The 23,173-nt window shown below is 41.9% G+C and overlaps 1 protein-coding gene across 1 annotated transcript in view; it reads left to right on the top strand.

Annotated features, from left to right (window-relative positions):
* Window positions 1-2,930: 2,930 nt before the first annotated feature.
* The window catches only part of GFRAL (GDNF family receptor alpha like), a 29,510-nt gene continuing 9,267 nt past the window's right edge, over window positions 2,931-23,173 (top strand). The window contains exons 1-7 of the mRNA XM_075708453.1: window positions 2,931-2,952; window positions 6,270-6,404; window positions 13,187-13,339; window positions 14,811-15,239; window positions 17,964-18,020; window positions 18,742-19,069; window positions 21,738-21,997. Of these exons, the coding sequence (XP_075564568.1) occupies window positions 2,931-2,952; window positions 6,270-6,404; window positions 13,187-13,339; window positions 14,811-15,239; window positions 17,964-18,020; window positions 18,742-19,069; window positions 21,738-21,997 (1,384 nt within the window). The remainder of the gene's footprint in view (window positions 2,953-6,269; window positions 6,405-13,186; window positions 13,340-14,810; window positions 15,240-17,963; window positions 18,021-18,741; window positions 19,070-21,737; window positions 21,998-23,173) is intronic.

Below are 23,173 nucleotides of genomic sequence, written 5' to 3'. Positions count from 1 at the left end.
AGATTTGAAATTCTAAGGCTAGGTAGAAAGAGTTAACTAATTCTTGCCAGCGAACATGGTTATCAAGCTAAAGATTTGGTTATTTTGATGAAAAGATTTTTCATTCAAAATTTTCTGGTTTTTTGAAAGAAACATTTTTAATGAAAATATTCATATGTATTTATTTCTTTAGTTTTACAAAATTTGATAAATACCTAGACATTTTCTTCTTTAGCTCAGATCTGTTTTCAGGCACCATTCCATCAGAAAAACTTCATAGGCATTTAAAAATCTGTTCTTCAGCTGTGTAAAGTAGTGAAGGGTTTTTTTGCCAGTTCTAGGACCTTTTACTCCAGAATGATCCAAATATTTGGATACATTCAAAATATTATCCAGCTGGATTTATTTGTGAAAGAAAATAATCACTGGGAGTTTTCAGTAAAGATAAACCCAACAGTGAGCAGTGGATATTAATGGAAATAGAAATAGCTGTGAGAAGACAGGGTAAGATTTTAAGAGCAATATGGAATTTAATGCCTTTTGCATGTGACAGAAATTGAAGCATCTTAAAGAAGCTTCTGGGCTTCTTATCCATCAAAAAAGGTCAGGTGAGGAATGAGCATTTCTTATCCAGTCTATAAATATTGAAAATGAGCAGAAAGCTGAGCTTTAATTGGGTTTTGTTACCTCTGGCTGCTTTGGTACCCTAGTACGTCCACTGGCAACTCAGGAGCCTAGAAATGAGGTTCTCATGCCATTGTTTCTGCTTGGTCATAGCATCATTAGACAGAGTTTAAATCACAACATATTTGTTCCTGCATACATAAACTGTTGTGCCACCATCACTCTGGTACTTTGCCTCTCAACGTATTTCAGTCTTGGAGGTCTGATATCCTGACCTCCTTCTCCTTTCCCGTCGTTAGTGATAAGCTTGTGCCCTGCAGTCACAGTGACTGCAGGGTAATTTCTCCCCCACTTCACCTCCAAAATTTTTTTCACCTCCACTTTTTTCCCCTTTTCTTCTGGACTGCATAGAAGGCCCCACCTCATTCTCTGATATTAGCAAAATGGATGCATGTCATTAACCTGGAGAGTGCATTACAGGAAGGAGAGTACCCTAAACATTAGCTTAACTCAGCCCTCGCTGTAAGATGCATCACAGCCTTCTGCGTGTTACAATGGATTAAGGCTAAGGCAAATTTAGCCTTCCAACCCAAAATCTGTCTCACAGCTAAAATTATATTCAACTCTCAGGCTATTCCTTTTACCTGACAATATTTTTTTTTTTTGGCTGTTAGATATATTGCATAAAATATTATTTTATTTTATTGAATACACTTTTAAAAAAACCCACAAGTATTTAGCAATGTTGTCATTAAGAGTTTAAATAAAGTATGTAATAAATTAACTAAGCTAAAATCTGAGTTAAAAAAAATAAGGAATTATATGTAAGGTTGAATTTTCCTGAGCTAAACAAAAAATAAGCAAAATCTGGACTTGGCTTAAGTTTTGCTTTGCCAATAGGGACAGGATTTCACCCACTATATCACTATCTCTGCTAGCTATGTTGGAAGTTTTATGATGTCTTTTCATTTAAAGCATTCAAGGACCAAATCCAATTAAAAATGTTCTGTATGGGATAAGCAACTTGCGAAAACAAGACTCATGAGTAGCATGGAGAAATCAATAGGGTTCTGTTGTTTACTCCTGCTTCCAGTGCAAAAGCGAAGGACATCCAGTGAAGTCAGCAGGTGTATGCTTGTATGATTTACAGTTTATTTATTTTTTTGTTAAGTACCCAAGCCAGCTGCTGACTTTTGTATGGCAAACTGGTTTTTGATGTATTTTAGAGAAACTCCTGAAGTTAGACCCATGGTCCTGTATGTGTGTAGAGTGTAGACTAGTTATTTGTTCCTCTGGACCGCTGTCCAACGTTCTCCATAGCTCCTCTCTCCCTAATAGATCATGAACCTATTCCACATCTGAGATGAAAACAAATTCCCTTCTAAAATGCATTGAGAAGTGCTTACAGAAGACGATCAGGCATAGCAACAGGCATTTTCCACGGACATTACAGGCAGCAGCCCAAGACTTGCTCTGAGTTTCTCCAGAAATCACGTGGGGACTGAATGCAGAGGGGGTGCCAGATCCCCTGAAAAGTGCCCAAGAGCCACGTCTCCTCCAGACGCAGTCCAGCTTAACGATTATGGGGGGAAAAAAAGAAGAGAAATGTGAGCAAGGGGTGTAACTGCGGCAGCAAAGGAAGCTCGCGGCGGGGGCGGGAAGTTTCATCAACTGCTCCTGACCGAAGGAGGTGGGCAGAGGAAGACACGGTATCCACACCGGAGGGTGACGGACCGGCCCCCCCCCTCCCGCCCTTTGCCGCGGCCTTGTCGGCACGACCGCCAGCCACGGCCCGCCCCGGGCCGCCAGCGCTGCGGGGCCGGGGGGGCCGGGCGGGGGCCCGGAGGGGGCCCGGAGGGCCGGGGGCCGGGGGCCGGGCGGGAGCCGGGCAGGGGGCCTGACGGGGCCCGGAGGGGCGGGGGCCTGGCGGGGGCCGGGCAGGGACCAGGCAAGGGCCTGACGGGGCCCGGAGGGGCGGGGGCCTGGCGGGGGCCGGGCAGGGACCAGGCAAGGGCCTGACGGGGCCCGGAGGGGCGGGGGCCTGGCGGGGGCCGGGCAGGGACCAGGCAAGGGCCTGACGGGGCCCGGAGGGGCGGGGGCCTGGCGGGGGCCGGGCAGGGTCCTGACAGGGGCCCGGAGGGGCGGGGGCCGGGCGGGGGCCGGGCGGGAACCGGGCAAGGGCCTGGCGGGGCCCGGAGGGGCGGGGGCCGGGCGGGGCCCGGGCGGGGCGCTGTCCCCGCGGCGGTGCTGAAGGGGCGGCGCCGCCCCGGCACCCGCCGCCCGCCTCGACCCGCTCGGCGCGGAGCTGCAGCCGCCAGCGGCCGGCCATGGCCGCGCTCCTCGGCCTCGGTAAGTGCCGCGGGAGGCCGGGAGGGAGGCAGCCCCCAGCCGGGCCAGGACCCTCGCTTCGCCCTGCGCCTCCCGGCCTCTCCTCTCCGCCGGTTCCCCTCACGGCTCCCTCCCGGGCTCCTTCTCCCGGGGAGCCTCAAGGCGAGGGGCGAGGGGGCACCTGCCGGGGGTTCGCACCGGCCTGCGACGTGCAGGCCCTGCGGCTGGGCGCACACGTCCTCCGCCCGGCTCCGGGCAGCGCGGCTGCAGCGGGCGGTGAGGCAGGGTGGCAGCGGCAGCGCTGGTAAGAAGTTGAACGGGCGAGGAGAGCCACAAATGGGACGCCTCGTCTACATGAACAGCCACTTGGTTGCCGAGTGGAAAGTGTTTAGCGCTGGCAGTGCTGCACAGAGGGCTACTGACATTTCCCTTTGGGTCTGAACGGAGGAGAAGGGAAAATTTACAAAGCTGGTACAGCAGGAATTGGTAGAAGAGAATAAATTGAGACAAGTGTATTTTAATTTCTTTTATTCTCCTTTTCCCCTCTCTACATATGGTATAGATGCTGCTTCTCTCTTTGACGTCGCACTACTCTAAACTCATATTCCACTGTTAAAAACATTCTGTAGGTAGTTCTGCCCCAGGTTTTGTTAGAATGAAGTTGTCCTTTATCACTTTTCAACTATATTCAAACTATATTCAACTATAGTTTGCCTTTCTCCTTTGGAGCTAGTTATCTTGCTGCTCTTGCAGTTGCATAGAAACCACAGCTTTGTTTCTCATTACTCATTATTATCTGCCAGATAATAACTCTTCAGTCCTGGGAGAGACACTGTAATTCCTCCATTCCTCAGTTCCCAGTCTGCAAAATGAAGGTGCTAATGTCTTTTTTTTTCCCCTTTTCACTTTAGACACCAAATTCTTCAGAACAGAGAATTTTACACCTACACAGTGAATCAATAGACACCTGTACAAGAATAGATGCCTGTAGAAATCTAAATTTATGTACCTTCATATCAAAATGGATCCCTCTAAAAGTTTTAGCTACAAACTAACTCTTAGATGCCCTGAACTCTTCTAAGTAGAATGAGTACTCCAAACACTAGAGTAAATAACTGAAGTGAATGACTAAAGTAATAGCTGCCAATTTAAGCAATCGCATAAGCTACAGTGCACTGGATTCTAAATCATATATGTCAGTTTGTTTCGTGTAGGCTTGCCACCGTATGTATGCCCCTGTGTACTGCTGAGGAAACAGAAGACCCATCCATAGTATGTCATTAGATCTGGAGAAGCCCTTTCTTAGACTGAATTAGCTTCAATCACAGATTATGCTACTCGGCTCTTTATTTTGCAAAAGCATCTCCTCCGTTTTGTAGGCACAGTTTGCAGGTGGGTTTGAAATAAACACACTCTGAAATAATCCTTACAAAGGAGCAGGAGCTGCTAATTGGCTGTTTAATCAGTCCTGCTTTGACTATTCATTTTCAGCCACTGGTTCAGAAAAGCTGTCTTAACAGGAGGGAGACAGCACAGACTCTTTGTGCTGTGGATCCTAATCAGATGCATAAATCTTCCACTGTGTTAGTACCTACAAAACAGGTAAATGGTCATCCAGCAAAAACCCTTTCTTAAAAAGTTCCTGGGTTTGTAATTTTGCATTATTTTATATATACAGTCATTTTCACCTGTAAGGTATATGGCAACCTTTCTTTCTCTGTCATCTGAATAAATAGTGAGTAATTTCACAACCAGAAAGAACTTTTGGAGACAGTCCCAGGACTAAAATGTTGTCATAGTGAGCCAAAATTGTCCCTTTGGATGGGCCAGCTGCACATTCCTCAGTGTCAAGGGGCAGGAGCCGTTTCTATTGATCAGTCTCCCAGGCTGACTGACAGAAGCAGCCTAAAAGAGTGTTTCAGGCTGGAAATCCCTGATCTCACAGCCAACCCTGCATAGATCTGAGAACTGGCAGGAATATGCACAACTGGGAAAGGATTAGCACCAGCTTCTTTCACCTTCCTATGGTAAGCATGTGTGGCCTCTTCTGTGTCTCTGAGGCACGCTAGATGCTATTGCACCTGTCAGTTATAAAGTGTTAAATGTTGCTTCATGTTTATCAACATGCATCCAGAAAGCGTTCCCTACAGCAGCACTGTTATATCACAGGTACACATCATTTCCAGAAGGGATGGCATCACTTCTGAACAGTTGCAGCTCTTCAGATTATTTAAGATTGAGCGATATTTGTTACTTCATTTCTTAGTTCTCAAATGTTTCACTGGAAACATTTCATTTCTCTGGATAGGGTCTGGACAAGTCCTGAGGGAATATTTCATGCCTCTTGCAGATGATCTTTAAGGATTTAAACAGTGCTGGAAATTCCTCAAATCCCATATGAACTTGCCTGAGCATAAGGAAAAAAAGGAGACTTGGCCTGGGAGATGCTGTGTCCTTCAGTACCTGAGGAAAACACTCCCATCAGGTGTTCAGCAGCTGGTTGTTAAGGCCTGAAATCCATGTCTGCAACTTAATTTTATAGAAAATTAAGACACATGGTTACAAATTAGAGGCTGTGTTACCATGGGAATGTTGATGAAAGAGCTAAACCCCAAGTGATTTGTCTTTTCTTAGCAAGGCAATTTAATTTTCTACTGATAAGCCAGAGGTGGTGCTGATTTAAAATTCTTTACCTTGAAACCTCCCTATCAGTCTTCCGTTTCAGAAATTTTTTGTGCAATTAACATGGTCTTTAGGTTCACTGCACTCAGGGAAGCAGATAAAGACATAAATGTTGGGGTTGGTTTCAAGAAACAATGCATCTGTGAAGTAAAACAAAGAGTAGAGAGTACTGTGTTATGAAATAAAATCTCATTTATTATCTAACAGCTGTGTAGCTGTCAGATCTCTTTCACGTGGTCTATTCATAGGACTTCCTGTGTAGTCTCTAGTTTGATGAAATCGCAGTCCAAATAAAATACTGTTTCCTCTGAATTTTATACTGTCTTTCTTTCCATAATTTATTATGGATCTCAGAACTGTAGTCATTTCTACATATCTATGGACTGATGTCATATATAGCTATGGATGAAGTTATAATGCTGGGGTAAAAAAAATACAAAATATGCCACACTGCAACTTTGAAAATTTAAATTTTAAAGTTGATTTTCCAGTTGTGAAACTGAGGAAGAGGTTTATTTTGTTAAAAAGTAACTTGGTAGAAAATCTGAATCTATAGATAAACTACAGTAAATGATATTGTTATAATCTAAGTGTAAATGAAAAAGCTCAGTACAATATCTGTTGTATTAAATAGTCATTATATGCTGTTTTTACAGTGTTGTTCATGTACTTCACAAGTATATCTACTGCCCAGACTACTGACTGTTTGCACTTGAGGGAGCAATGTATAAATGCTGCAAATGGATGTGATAGTGTCTGGAATGTTGTTGAAGAAGTCTGCAATATTTCAGGTAATTCTTTATGGTGTAAACAGCTTTATTTTGAATTGCTGAATGGTTGCATATTCATAATTTATCATAATATTGCTTTGGTAACTGAATGAAGTCAGTGAGATTTCAAAGAGAAAATGATGGCAGAAGACAGTCAACTTCTGAAATCCTTGACAGTAGCCAATACTATTTTCAGTAACAGTCACACTGTCACTTCAATAAGGTGATAAATGAAATTTCTGGACTACAAAGTCAGACTCTGAACCAACTCAGGCAGTCTGAATTCAGGAGAAATTATGCTCTTGTGGGATCCTGTTAAAGTCAGCATGCAGCTGGAAAAATGTTCCAACCTTGCTTTCCATAATTTGGAGTAGTTGATCTGCCCCCTCCCTGGAGGTGTTCAAGGCCAGGTTGGATGAGGCTTTGAGCAACCTGATCTAGTGACAGGGGGGTTGGAACTAGATGATCTTTAAGGTCGCTTCCAACCCAAACTGTTCTATGATTCTGTGATCTATGATCTTGCATGACACCCAAAACAACATAGTAGTTACTTAGAGTAAATTTCAAATACTGTATTAGAATAGGAAAAAAATCAAATAAAGCATGCCTCAAAGAAAGTTGTGTTGTAGGGAGGCACATCGTATTTATTCAGTGAATAGTACCTACATGTCAGTGATTCACTTGCAGGGAGTGATGGTACAATAAAGTGCAGGTTACGATGTGACTAAGCCTCCTTGAATTGTTTAAACAGATTCTCACATAAATGAAAGCAGAAAATCAGACTCTGTTTATTGCACTTCCAATGCTTATTGCATCATTTCCAAGTAAAGTACGTTTTAAGTAGGGGAAGACCAGGTGCTATAAGTTTGACCTAAATCTCATCCTAATCTCAGTGGTCATTCAGGTGAAAACGTTCCTTTCTCCAAAGGCCTATTATCTTCTTGAACAAATCTTGGGTATCAGTCACCATCTCTCTCTTTCTTTAAAACCCTTCAAGACCTTAAATGTTAAATGTTGACTATTCGCTTGCCAGGTGCTGTGAATATGAAAGGGAGAAGAAGAGTGGCAGTACAGTGTGGTAGTGTCATTAGACCAACTTAGTAATGACACCTCTGTTGACTGATAAATGTCAAGGGCCTTGGTCTGCCAAGGCTACATCAGTACTAGCAAATAAAATGGGCCAGAGAACAGTCCCTGAGTCCCTGAGTTCAACTGTCATGGGGCAGCATATATCCATACAACTAAACTGTCTTATGCCCATGCTGGTGGCACAAAACTGCCTTTTGGGAATGACTCCGGCCCCACGCTATCTTCACAGACTAGCTGGCTTGGTCCGGACCGAGTATCATGCAAAAGTGCAGCAGTATGGACACAGTCACTTGCTATTAGCCCAGCCCATGCCTTGGTCCTGTTCATAAATGCAGCCAAGGGTATCTAGGTACATAACTGCCATTTATAGCAAATTAATTCCATAAGGCAGGTTCTCCTTTACTGGGAATCAGAGGTATCTATATCTCCATGGAAACCTCCCTTCTCTTTATATTGACATTATTTGAACAAAACCAGCCATGTCCTGATGCCATCATCTGTTCTGAGCCTCAGCTGCAGCAGAGGTGATAAAGTGAATGCCCCTCTGTCTGTCTCGATATCAGGACCCAGTCTCACATTTGGCCTGTGTGGGAAGCCAGGCAGCAGAAGATGCTGCCTGACTTCATGGTCAATAGCCCATTGCTAGAACATTCACCTGCAGTGTGAGCTACCTTAATGCCTCTGTCTGTCTGACCTGTTGCAGAGATTTGAACCCAAGTGTCCCAAGTCACAAGGCAGTATTCAAAACAATCAGAGCAGAAAATTCTCTGAGGGGTCCTTCTTAGTGTGTCCTGTCCCAGATATGTATCTGCTTTGCATAGAATGGCAAAATACTTTTAAGAACAGAGTAAATGAAAAATACATGATAACCTAATGGTTACAACAGTCCCCAAAGGAACTGTGTTTCAGCTCATGTTCTACTGAGTTTTTAAATATTTTATGTGAAGTGGAACGATTTCAAAAGATATGGCTGCTGTTTGAAAAAAAGTATTGGAATATGCAGTACTTTCAGGCTCAAGATAGTGACCTAAAGATGAGGTCTCTAGAATTAAACCTCTTCCCTGCATCAGAAATTGTTGAATTTGCTTCTCTCACATCATTCATAAAGGTGTTAGCTCCAAGACTACTTGACATAAAGATCAGGATTTGTAGTACTATAGCCTATTCTTCATCATACCCTGCAACCAGATCAAGTGGGCCAGCATGATGACTTCTGTGGTCTTCCCTTTGGATTTGTTGCATTGTCCCATAATATGCCATTTCCCCCACTTATTGTCCTATGTGCTTATTCACTGATATTAATGGTATTTGTAACTGGGTCAGAAAAACCTTCTGTAAATAAACTCTTCTTGTGATTGCTTGTTTGGTTTTGCATCTGTCTATTTCCTTAGGATAATAGCCTTTAGCAAGGACTCTCCAGTATTGCAGGGCACTCAGATATTGCGTTGGGTCTAGAACAAATTATCATAAATGTGGTTATTAGTTGCCATGACCCCAGAGGGTGTAAACCCACAGTCAGATAGCTGATGGTACCTTTCAGCGAGCCCACAGAAACAGTGACAGAAAATCCACCAGCAGCATTATTAGTAAGAATAACATTAAACTATCTGTCGAAAGTACTCTGCATGTGCAAGACTAAAAACTTCATGGATAATCTGTATGAATGGAAAAGGCCCTTCAGTGCTGAGCAGGAGCATATTAGTTGGAGCCAACAGGCAATGGGGCAAATAATCCTTTTGCTAGTTTCTTTATGAAAAACCTAACTACGAATTATAAACCTAACTACAAATGATAATTATACTCCTACTCTGTGGTATGAGTTCAATAATTCAGTCCCTCAGGCTGTAACCTCCAAGTTAAATGTGTGCATTATCAGGACCTCCATCTTTTGTTCTTCAGAGCAGATCTGGGGGTGCTCTCCAGATGACTGCCTAAGTCACTCCTTTCTCTGTCAAAATCCATCACTGCTCCCCTACCAGTACAGCAGCATTTTCAGAGTCTCAGTTTATAGTCCTCGGAGTCCAATCCTTCTTTCCCTTACTTTTCTGTGCCAAGATACATTGAAAAAAAAGGGGGGTGTGAACATGTCTGAGTCACCTTCCAGATCAGGATGGAAAAGACTGAAATATTTAACTTTGACGGAATCAAAAGTTTTCACTTTGAAAATGTCAGAAATATTTCAGCACTGCAGAATGAAGATTTTAAGGTTTGTATTTTGCAGGTTTTTTTCTTCTTCTAGTTCACTGCTAAAAAACCAGAAATTTCTCAGCTCTGATTTAACCATGAGTATACATTTTCTTAATTTTTCAGAACTGGAAATATCTGGGTTCAAAAGAAAAAAAAAATCTCAGATTGCTCAAGTATTAAGGAATCACGTTTTGAATTAGATTTGCAAGTAAAAGTTTATTTTTCTTAGAGAAACAAGATCACTGAGGTTGGAAGTGATCTCTGGAGATCTAGTCCAACCCCCCTGCCCAGGCAGAGTCAACTGCAGGCTGTCTTCCAGGACTGTGTCCTGGAAGATGATGGAGGCACCAAAACCCCTCTGGGCAACCTCATGAACTGTTAGACCACCCTCATATTAAAAAAAAAAAAATCTGACCTTTAAATGGAATTTCTTTACTTCAGTTTGTACCTATTGTCCTGTCACTGGATGCCACTGAGGAGTCTGTCCCTGCCTTATTCACCCACCTCCCATCAGGTGTTTATACAGATGGATATGTGTATTGGTACACCCCTGAGCCTTCTCTCCTCCAGGCTAAGCAATCCCAGCTCTCTCAGCCTTTCCTTGTAGGACAGATGCTCCAGTCCATTAATCATATTTGTGGCACTTTGCAGGAGCCACTCCAGTATGCCCATGTCCCTCTTGTCCTCAGGAGCCCAGCACTGGACACAGCACTCCAGATGTGGTCTCACCAGTGCTAGAGGGAAAAACCCAGGAAAAACTTTCCTCTGCAGTGTTCAGATAGAATTCCCACTGAGATGACTGAAGAGCTGACTGTACAAGAAGAGAGATTATCACCCTGGAAGTGTTAGGTTCTACTCTGCCATGCTTCTGTCTGTGGTCTCATGTACATCACTTATGTACATATAAATAAATTGAATTATGAATAATGGCTGCCAAGCATTAGGTCAGAGAGCATTTTTTGTAAATGCCTTGGAAGCATATGTATAAACTAAAATATATTGCCTAGAACTAATCAATGGTAAAGCAACAATAATTGAAAACCAGCAATAAAATATTTTCTGCTGTTCATCACAGCTGAATCAACACAGTGTACAAACAGACTAATACTGATAATAGGTTATTTCTACACAGCTTTCAAGAGGACAGGCAAGGGAACCCCATAAATCTGATGTGCTTCCTGATTCTGTCTATGCCCTTTGTATGTTCCTAGCCCCATAACCTACCTCTCACCCCCTGGTTGTCAACTGCTGTGATTCAGCGCAGTGTGTTCACCGCTCACGGGGCCACTCTGAACACAGCCCCTGTACCTGCCTCCTAACCACAACTTGTTAGTGTCATGAAGACAGATGAGCTAAGTGAGGCTGGGGTGCTGCATAAAATATACTGCAATTTGTGTTTCTTATTCTCCTACCTCTACTCACCTCCACCCTTGAAGTGTCCTCAGGACCTTGAAGAAGACAGTTGTAAATTTTGTAAATTAGCTAATTTTTACACAAGCTCCTCCTGATATTTGTTGCTCTTTTTCTACCCCTGGGATTTGTCCTCCTGAAATTCTTTTATTTTCCCTTACTTGATAAAATATAGAGTAGAATATCCACCCACCCATCTCCATGGGCCTCCATAGTTCCCATGTCACCACATACTTTCCACCCTATCTTTACGGTCAGGTAGTGTCCTATGTCTATGACCTTCAGTAGATCTCCTGAGCTCCTTGGCTACTGGAAAAATAAAGAAATGTGAGTGCTAAGGGTCAGGGTCATGCTCTACTTCTAAAAATGCAGAAAGCAAGCTGGAAATGGGATTGGAGAGATACAGACAAGCCTGGGCACCATTACCTCCTCCTTTGCTGATACAAGAGGTGAAGTGGGAGCAGAGGCTGGGAACTGTAGCTCTTGCTGGACTGCAACATCCCCCTGTAGCAGTGCACATTTTAATACATTCCCAAAACCTCCTTAGTCAGCAACAGCAGCTGGAGAAGGGGCAATGCAGACACTGTTTGAAAAAGGATTTTGGGGTGGCAGGATGGGGATGAGCGCTCTGGAATAGCTGATAGTCATTCCTTCAGGCACAGGCAAAACGCAGTTTCCTCGTGCAGGCCTTCACCTAGCCTGCCTTCCGCTGCTATTTGTGTCAACATATAAATGACATTAAAACGCTAATCACATTAAAGCTTGTCCATGGCAGCGGTGACACATGGCTGCTAGCTTTGCAGTTTTACTAGAGCGCACGGTCTCTGCTATTCCACGCTAGTCACCAGGGAAGCATCAAGGCAGGAAGTCAGACATCACCATTGACAAGGCAGAGACAATAGCATATGTGTTCAGCAGATTAAAACCGATCCTCATGCTGCCCCGGGACCAGCCTGGATCTTGTGAGCCACATACTCCTTATGCTACATATTGCAGGATACTTAACATCCACGAAGCAAAGAGAGGAAAAGTGCTGGTTTGATGACCTGCATACCTGTTTTGACAAGGTATACCATGGTGTTCACAAAATAAAACTTTCTTAAATGGTATTAAACTGCTTCTTATGTAACTTTCTTAAGTAACTTGTAACTTTCTTAAGCAATAATAAGTAATGAAATACTTTTAAAACCATTAGTCCATAAAGTAGAGGGTTGATTGATTTATCTTTGTACCACAGACTAGTACATGCTCTTTATTTTTGCTACATATACAAGGAAAATATGATCTGACAGCCTGTGTGAGTATCTTTGTCAGAGTCCAAGTGCACACACAAACAATGAGCTTGAAAATGGATTGACAAACTAAGGTTTCTGCATTTTTTTATGTTAACTTCCCTCATATTTTTCTTATAAAAAGATTAAAAATCAGAATATACTTGGACTACTTTAAATTTGTTGTCATTGCCAAACTTAGGTAGTGAAGCTGTTCTATAGGGTAGCAGTCCAAGGGCATATCCAAAAGGCCAGGCATTTGTAGGCTCATACCACCCTCATGTGAGTGAGGAATCTGAACCAGAAATTACATCCCTCAGCATGAGGTTAGCATCATCGTTACCACAGGACTATGCCTGCCCTCTTACATCCCCTCTCTTACTCCATTACATGGCAGTACCTTAGCCTGGCACTGTGAATTCCCACCCCTATACCAGGCTCCCCATTTCTACACAGGACCAAGTTGAGTGTTTCAGTGCCTCAGTTCAGGATGTGCCCCTCGACTCCTGTGCACATTTTTAGTTTGGTCTCTGTACTTCATCTACCTAGAATAAAAGGTATGATTTTAAGGTTTTATGTACTTTGGAAATGAGAACAGAAACAGGTGTTCTGGCAATGGGTCAGATTGAATAAAAGAAGGCAGTATCATACCCACAAATTTATTACATCACTCTGAATATTTAAAATTTGTAAATTATGACAGGTTTTCAAACAAAACTAAGTTCAAACCATCTTCTCTTGGCAAAACATATTATTTTTGTGCTTCAATTGGATTGTTTTATGTAACCATATCCCTTAAGCGTTCATAAACATTAACAACATTACAATTTTAATGGTAATTTCTAGGTAATAGATGCAAGGCAGAAGATGCTATTGGATGTAATAGAATCATCCAGGTCCTGGCTGATGAATACCCGGAATTTAAAAACTGTGTCTGCACTACAGATGATCTCTGTAGCATCACGACTTTGCTTGGGAAATGGTGCAGCATTGATAAAGGTAACTACAGAACAAAAAGAAATATATAATTTTGTAACCCTCATTTTAACTGGATATACGTTTCTTTGCATATTTCTCAAATCTGGTAATTCCCCTAAAAAAGTAGTTTTGTCTTTTCTGTGATGCTCACACACCAACATGCATATGAAAGCAATGCCATATCAACTTTAAAATAAACAAAACCAATAAAAGGCATGTGAGAAATTCAAATGGTTTTTAAAGGTCTTGCTTGATCCAGTGGAAAGCAAAAGGGAAAATACTATGTGTGTTGAGGGCTTGAGCACTACTGGGTCTATGTTATGTATAGAGAACCACATCCAGCCACCTCGTGAATGGCAGTGTCGGTGAATGGGGATGCACAGCCATGCAGTTGTGTTACAGGAGCATCTTCACTGCATCTAGGAGAGGTTATTGGATGTGGGAAACACAGTTACTGCCTTCATAAAGCTGTACTTAATATATCAAGTGTATCTTTTTAAAATTCCATGGTAATCAATAGGAAAAGCTCCTTTAAATTTATTTTTTATTATCTTGAGAACTCTTTTCCATTCAGAAAACCTATTTGTATAATTGAGAATTACTTGGTGCATGAAGGCCTTGCAGTTTCTGATCCAATGTCTCCTGGAGTAATGTTTAGCAAAGCTGACATAAAGGAGGTAAAAGCAGCCAGTGAATGAGTCTGGAAAGTGAGCCCCAAGGTTGATTCCCAGCTCTGATCCCACTCTCTGCTGGCATCAATCAGCTTACATCATATAGTAGTAGAATATATGGCTTTATTGCAGAGGAAATAATAGCATCCTGACCCATTACTCCTTGCCCCAAACAAGAAACGTGGGTATCTAAAACCTGTTGTGGATGTCATTGAAACAGTTGCTTTTGATTCTAGCAAAATGAAGTAATTTTATATTTTTTGCTGATTGAGATTACATTTTTCACCAGTATAGCAAAAAGTTTGGATGGATTTACACCAGTATTGGTTTTACCTACAGATGTTATCTTATGGTGTTGGTAGATACTTTCAGGAGTAATTCGCCCTGTCTGCCTCAAATGACTGTTTTAGGTAATGAATGAACCATCTTCTGGAATTGCCATTCTCTCTTTACAAATGATGCATTGAATTAAGATGATAATCCATGATATGTCCAATCTGTGGGTGGTTAAAATTATGCAATTAATCCCTTTATACAGCAATTTTAATGAAGGTTTCTCATATTACTGTTAGCAGCTGAATTGTTGAAATAGACTGTATTATACAGCTACCAGGACACAGTAAGCTTGAGGAAGAGTCATTAGTCTGCAAGACTCTGAAATTATGATGTATTTACACACGGCTCAGAATTAAACTAGGGCTGTTTCATTCATTTTATTGCATTAAGACAATTATCCTTTTCCTGAGTTTGTTTTGAGCTGACCAGTGCTGATGCTCCATCTTTCATTTTACTTGTATCTCTGTTTGTACCTATTTGTACAGAATATTTGGAAACTTCCTCAAGATCAGATACTGAACTGGGTTTTAGGCGACACAGAAACCCCAAAGACCAAAGACACCCAGAAGAATTAGCGAACGACTGCAGTATTGCAAAACAGCGCTGTCGAGAGGACCCTTACTGCTTTTTAGTGTATAAGAGCTTCCAGCGAGCATGCCAGGTGGACGCAGCAAAATGCAGGCACCCGATGGTCAACCAGGAGTGTTTGTCAGCATGGAAAGAACTGAGGAAAACAGTGCTGGGAGAGTGCAAGTGCTCAGAACCACTTCAGATGAGATGCGTTAAAATATGGAAGGGAATATTTAACAACCCTTGTTTACAATACTCTCAAGAGAGCCAAGCTTCAGCAGAAAATGATGATGATGATGATGATGATGATGTTGATGTTGAGGAAAATCAGGACACTGACACAGGTTAGTGGTATTCCAGCAGTCTGAATGCTTTCATACATAACAGTAGTGTGCACAAGTCTGTGAAAAAGGTTTTAGTAATCATTTGCAGTTTAACACTGGAAAAAGGATAGTTTTAAGAGGCTTATTTAGATGCAAATGAATAATCTGACAGCAAATGGTAGGCTGAGTGCAAATACTATTGTCCTTCAATGCGTTAATTTGATACAACCTGATTCAAATCAGTCCCTTTTAGTATTACACTATAACTAGAAACAATGTAATCATGGAATCACAGAATTGTTTAGGTTGGAAAAGACCTGTCAGATCAACAAGTTCAACCATGAACCTATCACTGCCAAGTCCACCACTAAACCACGTCCCTAAGCACCACATCTACACGTCTTTTAAATACCTCCAGGGATGGGGACTCAGCCACTTCCCTGAGCAGCCTGTTCCAATGCTCAACAACCCTTTTGGTGAAGCAATTTTTTCTAATATCCAATCTAAACCTCCCCTGGTGCAACTTGAGGCCATTTCCTCTTGTCCTGTCACTTGTTACTTGGCAGAAGAGACTGACACCCAGCTCGCTGCAACCTCCTTTCAGGTAGCTGTAGAGAGGGATAAGGTCTCCCCTCAGCCTCCTCTTCTCCAGGCTAAACAACCCCAGTTCCCTCAGCCACTCCTTATAAGACTTGTGCTTTAGACCCTTCACCACCTTCATTACCCTTCTTTGGACAATGCTCCAGCACCTCAATGTCTTTCTTGTATTGAGGGGCCCAAAACTGGACACAGTATTTGAGGTGCAGCCTCACCAGTGCCGAGTACAGGGGAACAATCACCTCCCTGCTCCTGCTGGCCACACTATTCCTGATACAAGCCAGGATGCTATTGGCCTTCTTGGCCACCTGGGCACACTGCTGGCTCATGTTGACCCACACCCCCTGGTCCTTCCGGGCAGCTTTCCAGCCACTCTTCCCCAAGCCTGTAGTGTTGCATGGGGTTGTTGAGACCCAAGTGCAGGACCCAGCACTTGGCCTTGTTGAACCTCATACAGCTGGCCTCGGCCCATCGGTCCAGCCTGTCCAGGTCCCTCTGCAGGGCCATCCTACCCTCAAGCAGATCGACACTCCCACCCAACTCGGTGTCATCTGCAAACTTACCAAGGGTGCACTCAGTCCCCTCATCCAGATCATTGATAAAGATATTAAACAGAACTGGACCCAATACTGAGCCCTGGAGAATACCACCTGTGACCGACTGCCAACTGGATTTAACTCCATTCACCACCACTCTTTGGGCCTGGCCATCCAGCCAGTTTTTTACCCAGCAAAGAGTATGCCTGTCTAAGCCATGAGCAGCCAGTTTCTCCAGGAGAATGCTGTGGGAAACAGTGTCAAAGGCTTTACTAAAGTCTAGGTAGACAACATCCACAGCCTTCCCCTCATCCACTAAGTGGGTCACCTTGTCATAGAAGGAGGTCAGGTTAGTCAAGCAGGAGCTGCCTTTCATAAATGCATGCTGACTGGGCCTGATCACTTGGTTGTCCTGTATGTGTCACGTGATGGCACTCAAGCTGATCTGCTCCATAACATTTCCCTGGCACTGAGGTCAGACTGACAGGCCTGTAGCTCCCTGGATTCTCCTTCCAGCCCTTCCTGTAGGTGGGCATCACATTTGCTAACCTCCAGTCAACTGGGACCTCCCTGGTTAGCCTGCTGATAAATGATGGAAAGTGGTTTGGTGAGCACTTCTGACAGCTCCCTCAGTACCCTTGGGTGGATCCCATCTGGCGCCATAGACTTGTGTGTGTCTAAGTGGAGTAACAGGTCGCTAAACATTTCACCTTGGATTATGGGGGCTTCATTCTGCTCCCTGTCCCTGTCTTCCAGCTCAGGGGGCTGGGTACCCAGAGAACAATTGGTCTTACTGTTAAAGACCGAGGCAAAGAAAGCATTAAGTGACTCAGCCTTTTCCTCATCCTTTGTCACTATGTTTCCCCCTGCATCCAATAAAGGTTGGAGATTCCTTAGCCCTCCTTTTGTTGCTAATGTATTTAGAGAAACATTTTTTATTGTCTTTTACAGCCATAGCCAGATTAAATTCTAGTTGGGCTTTGGCCCGTCTAATTTTCTCCCTGCGTAACCTCATGACATCCTTATAGTTGTCCCGAGTTGCCTGCCCCTTCTTCCAGAGGTCATAAACTCTCCTTTTTTTCCTGAGTTCCAGCCAAAGCTCTCTGTTCAGCCAGGCTGGTCTTCTTCCCGACTGGCTCATTTTTTGGCACATATAAGACCAATAACAATAATTTTCTAATAGTTTTCTAATTGTCTGCCTGTCTTGACTTTAGATCATGACAAGCAGTTAGTTGAGCTTGAAAACTGGGTGCACTGATGAACACATTAAGGCCTCTGGCCTGTATTTACTCACAAGAAATATGACTTTATACTGCGCTGAGCCGCTCTAAAAACTCTTCTTGAGCTCACAGGATCTATAATTATGTAGAGAATATTATCAGCAGCCATTAATAAACTGTGCTTTCACCCCAAAACTTATGAATATATGTAGCAGTGATTTTAGAGCTTTTTAACAAGCTGGCAGGTCCTATTCGGTCAAGCTAATTTGTTTTATTCTTGTTTATTTTTACTGCTGGCAGTATGCCAGCAACACAGCCAATACTTTAAAGTTAAAAACTAAGCTAAGATGTGGGTTATCACTTATGCCTGTATCTCTATCTTTTTGTTCCAGACAATATTAGCATGGAAACAAAATTACAGTGGAGTTTATCTGCTCTCTCCAAACAAGGTAAGTCTGAATTTACTTATGAACCCTAATAACTTGTTTTAGCTCTGTTTCCAAATGGTGTACAATGTATCTCGAGATTAATATGCATACTTTTCATTCAAATTACTGAAGACTGAGGAGTCAATAAATCCAACATATTTTCAGTTAAGCTACTGGGTGGATAAGAATCCAAAAATGTCAGGTAAACAATCCTGATCCTGTTAAATTTACAGGGATAAATCTTATCCCATAAACATTTTAGAGTCAGAATTATCTAGATCTTTTTGGAAGGTTTATAGCATAGGCTAGAAATACCTAAACTAGCTTTAAAAGCACAGAAATGCCATTTATATGCTCTTCTCCATTACTTATTACGTAGCCTAGCATAAGACTGCATGATGGAGATTTCATGAGTTTCAGGTATCCACTAGCCACTAGCTTCCAGACATTGTTACATACCATGAAGAAACTTCCATCTTGACAGTTTTCACTTTCTTCTCCCTTATTTAGCTGGCAGGGGCAGAAACTTGCAGGAGGATTGCTCATGAGGGCCAAGCAGTGGAAGGGAGAAGTATGAAGATTACACAATGGGCTTAAAAGAGGCAATGCTGGAAGCGCTGGATCAGAGTTTTGGGGATTCAAACCTGTTTTTAATGGGAATGTTGCAGGCAGAATGACTACCAATCACCACTTGAGAAAGGTTTTCTTGTGATTTCATTTTAAAAACTGTTACTCTTTTTAGCATACGCAGCAAACAGAACCTGTTTGGATGTGAACAAGGAGTGTGTTGAAGATGAAGTATGTAACAAACAGTTGTCCCTGTACCTTAAGGTTTGCTCAGTAAATAAGAAGTGCAACATGGAAGAATGTCAAGCAGCCATAAGGTTCTTCTATCAAAACATGCCTTTTGAAGTTGCCCAAATGATGACATTTTGTGATTGCATCCAGCCTGATGAATCTTGCCACAGAGCCAAAGAACTTCTCCATGGCAAGCCCTGTGCAGTTACTGCAGCTCCACCCCCATCATGTCTGAATGTAATCCACATGTGTGAAGAGAATGAATTGTGCAGGTAAGTAGAAGAAAGATTTTTGCCTAGTAATGTGCCTATGAATAAGGATTTGATCAAATAACTTTTATATATATGCCGTATATCTCATCTATAGCAAAATTTTTTTTCTGCATTGTATCTATTGTATATTATCACTTGTGTTTGACATCTTCACAGGTGTCTGCATCAGCTGTGGTAATTCCACAAGTAATTCCACAAGTAAACTGAAAAGGCTGATTTGCAGAAAAGTCTGGAATCTAGTGTGGGCTTTGCTTCTGCCTCTTTCATGACTCTTAACACCATTTCTGCTGGACAAACTATGCCGTTGTGTATTTTCATTACCACGTTCTTCAGATAATGCCTGCCAGTCTGCACCTTTGCCCTGTAGCAGTTTGCACAAATTGTGCAGCAGAACAGACAAAGTTTGTTTGGTTAAAGTAATTACCTCTTTCACCACAGAGTCTCACCCTTTGTACCCAACAGCCATACAACCAACTTGGCCTCTTCAGAAAACTTTCATCTTATTCTTTTCATCTCAAGCATACTGACACTTGAAAAAAGCTGCCCTGAAACATGCACAGACCACCAAACTCATGAAGAATAATGCAGCTTTCAGATTTGATTTAATTTTTAGAGAACACACAACAGGATTAGCCCATATTCATAGTTCTACTTAATTGCCACCATTTGTGGATGGTCAATTGGCCCAATTTGGTTTTCAGTGTAGTCACCAGTTCCCTTGTGGATTAGACTTGAATTTTACCTCAGCTCTGTGCTCAAATTAACCTTCAGTCAACAACCCAGGAGGCCAAGAGACGCTTTCAGTTCTGTGCAGGCTATTCAGATTGACGTCAGTGGGAATTGCCCCTTTTGATGTCAAGAAGAATTGGGCTACAAATGTCTGTCTGTGCATATGTACACATGTAATATCATAATGGAGACTTGCTGAATTACCCATTATTTTGGGAACATTAATGTTTCCTGGCACTTCAATAAGTGGATATAATTAGCAAAATTAGTCTGTGTACTATGGCTAGGCATATCTATAAATCAGGAGGTGAATAAAAATAATTCCATTAGCACAGAGGTGGCACCTGCTTTGAAACCTTTGCATGTGTAATGAAAATATTTACAATTCCTAGGTGGTATTGTAACAGTGCATGCTTTTCCATGTGAGTTGCTTGTAACAGATACACAATACCAACAGTAAATTAATTTAAAACCTAATTTTAACCTAAATTAAACCTCATTTTATGATTAAGGTAAAAATATTTTAATATATTGATGTACAATATACAACAGTTTACCTTTATCATCCCCTAACATTTAATGTAAGTGATTGTCCTGGTTTCGGCTGGAATAGAGTTAATTTTCTTCCTAGTAGCAGGCATAGTGCTGTGTTCTGGATTTACTAGGAGAAGAATGTTGATAACACACTGATGTTTTAGTTGTTGCTGAGTACTGCTTATGCTAGTCAAGGACTTTTCAGCTTCCCATGCTCTGCCAGGTACACAAGAAGCTGGGAGGGGGCACAGCCAGAAGAGTTGATCCAAACTGGCCAAAGGGCTATTCCATACCATATGGCGTCATGCTCAGTATATAAACTGGGGGGGGTTGGCTGGGGAGCAGCGATTGCTGATCAGGAACTGCCTGAGTATTGGTTGGCGGGTGGTGAGCAATTGCATTGTGCATCACTTGCTTTGTATGTTGTTGTTGTTGTTGTTGTTGTTGTTATTATTATTATGTTGTTGTTGTTGTTGTTGTTATTATTATCATTACTATTTTACTTTATTTCAATTATTAAACTGTGATTATCTCAACCCAGGAGTGTTTCTCACTCTTACTCCTCCGATTCTCTCCCCCATCCCACCAGGGCAGGGGGAGTGAGCGAGCGGCTGCGTGGTGCTTAGTTGCTGGCTGGGGCTAAACCACGACAGTGATAAATTGGTTTCTAATTAATACCTACAGATTTCTTATTTAACTTTTAATAGTTGTTTTCTATTGTCATACATAGTGCATTAAAAGCCAATTTTATTCTATCCTAAGAGCAAATAAACTGAAATAATTTGAGATTTTTGAGCTGGGAAACAAGTTAATTCTTCTTGTAGCTTATCTCCAATATAAACTAATCTTTAAAGTCAACTGAATTACTTCTAATTTTCCTGATCCTTGGACATTTTTTATTTTGTTAGCATTCGGGGGGAAGAGGGGTTGGCATTGGATATAGGTTATTTTATGTAAAATAAGTTGAATATTCATTCTTCCTTCACACTGCCAAACAAGCTGATCCACTAAAACAGCACCTGTGTGGTTTCATTGTGATGACTGGTCTAATTCCTCTATCTGAATTTCTTCTCTGAGGACCCGAGACTGTTGGTATTCACACCGATTTTTGCTGGACCCTAGGAAAATCTTCACAGGTGCTGATTAGAAGTGCAGTTGCTTGTTCTCAAAAGCTTTTTCAGTAAAACCAAGTTTTTCTTCAAATTACATTTTTGCAGATTTCACTCAAACCAATTAGGTGCAAATCAGAGCAAAATTTAGGCCAGCTGTCACTGAATATTGTGATTTTTAAAGCTTAAGTGGTACTTTGGGAATACACTCTCTTTCTGTGATGATCCTTAAATGACTTTTTGTGAAATCACAGAGTTTTTAAACTGTCTTGTATACTTATTTTTTTTTCCACCAGGAAAAAATACACAGCTTTTCGGTCTAAGTGTTGGAGACACGTGACAAAAAAATGCTACGATGATGAAGCTTGTCTTGAAACTTTAATCAAGGATGACATGCCCTGTTCTGCAAACGCTGATTGCAAAGCAGCCTACATTAGCAACTGGGGCACGATGCTGCGCGTGGAGTGTACCTGCCAGAATTTGCCGCCCGCAGAGCAGTCTTTGTGCGAATTCTTCCATCACATGCTTCACAGTAAATCCTGCTTCAGTGAGTTACGTGAGTTACACATAAAATTTTAAGGAATAATTAGTTTTAAAGAGTATTAAAATGCTGACTTACACCAAATTTTTGCTATATCTTTGCTACCACTGATTTCAGCAAGATTTATATCTGAGGGTTTTTTAATCCAAATCAAAATACAAATTGCACGTACAGTTTTTTTCCTCTGGTTTGGGGAAATATTTATACTAGTAGTAAATCAATAAAATTGACTACATCTCATTACATGCATTTTCTGGAATAACAATAAAAGAGTAGTTTCTGGGGTCTATACTATTATGCAGATTAGAAAAGTCCAAAGCCCTCCTTTCATTGGTTTAATGTTGTACTTCGGTACACAGTTTTTACAAATATTATGACATATTATGTTGTTATTTCTTTCTTTTCTTCTTGGAGTCTAAATGTTAGTATAGCTTACACACATTTAGCAACAGATTTCATTCCACAGAAAATAACTTCAATGATTTAAATAGGACCTCTCAAAAAAAAAGCTGCTGTGAACGGAGGCTTCAGGATTTGGCCTTCATTAAAAACACTGGGATTAGCTCAGATGAAATGTATGTACTTTCTCAGAACCAGTAAAGCCTTTCATGTGCTAAATCAGCTACTTATTTTTGTTAAATATAAAAATCTTGCCAAGTCTTTGTTTAAGAGAGAATTGTTAGTGCAGTGAATGGCAATATGGGAGCAAATATTGATGTTTTGCTCTGAATCAGGAGTGTGCCTTTGAAGCAAATCTCCTGTTTGTCCTACTTATTGTGCTGTGGGTCACATCACAGGCTGGTTCCACATCACAGGGTGGTTCCTGGACTCCTGCAGCCTCTGAACTGAACCTGTAGGCTCACCAGCCGCCTCTGCAATGCTCCAGCTACATCCAGGCATCTGGTCCGTTGACCAGATTAAAGACCAGAGCACCCTCTTCTCCCCAAATCTCTGATCTGTCACACCAGCTCTTTTGCTATATAAATCCTCCTACAATATACTACTTGCTAGTGCATCATACCCTATGCCAGTCATCTTCTATATGTAACCATATATATTCTCAACCTAGCTTGGGAAAGGTAACTAAAGATTTCAATGAAAAGCAATGACTATTTCATAGTTTCGTCCGATGGACTGTCTTTTAAAAACATGTATTAATTACATGCACACATTTCACTGGATGAATTAGCT

The sequence above is a fragment of the Pelecanus crispus genome, chromosome 3 (genome assembly GCF_030463565.1).
Source record: "Pelecanus crispus isolate bPelCri1 chromosome 3, bPelCri1.pri, whole genome shotgun sequence".
NCBI lineage: Eukaryota > Metazoa > Chordata > Aves > Pelecaniformes > Pelecanidae > Pelecanus > Pelecanus crispus.
The sequence above is the reverse complement of the archived record's forward strand: the minus strand, read 5'-3'. Positions and strand labels throughout refer to the sequence as shown.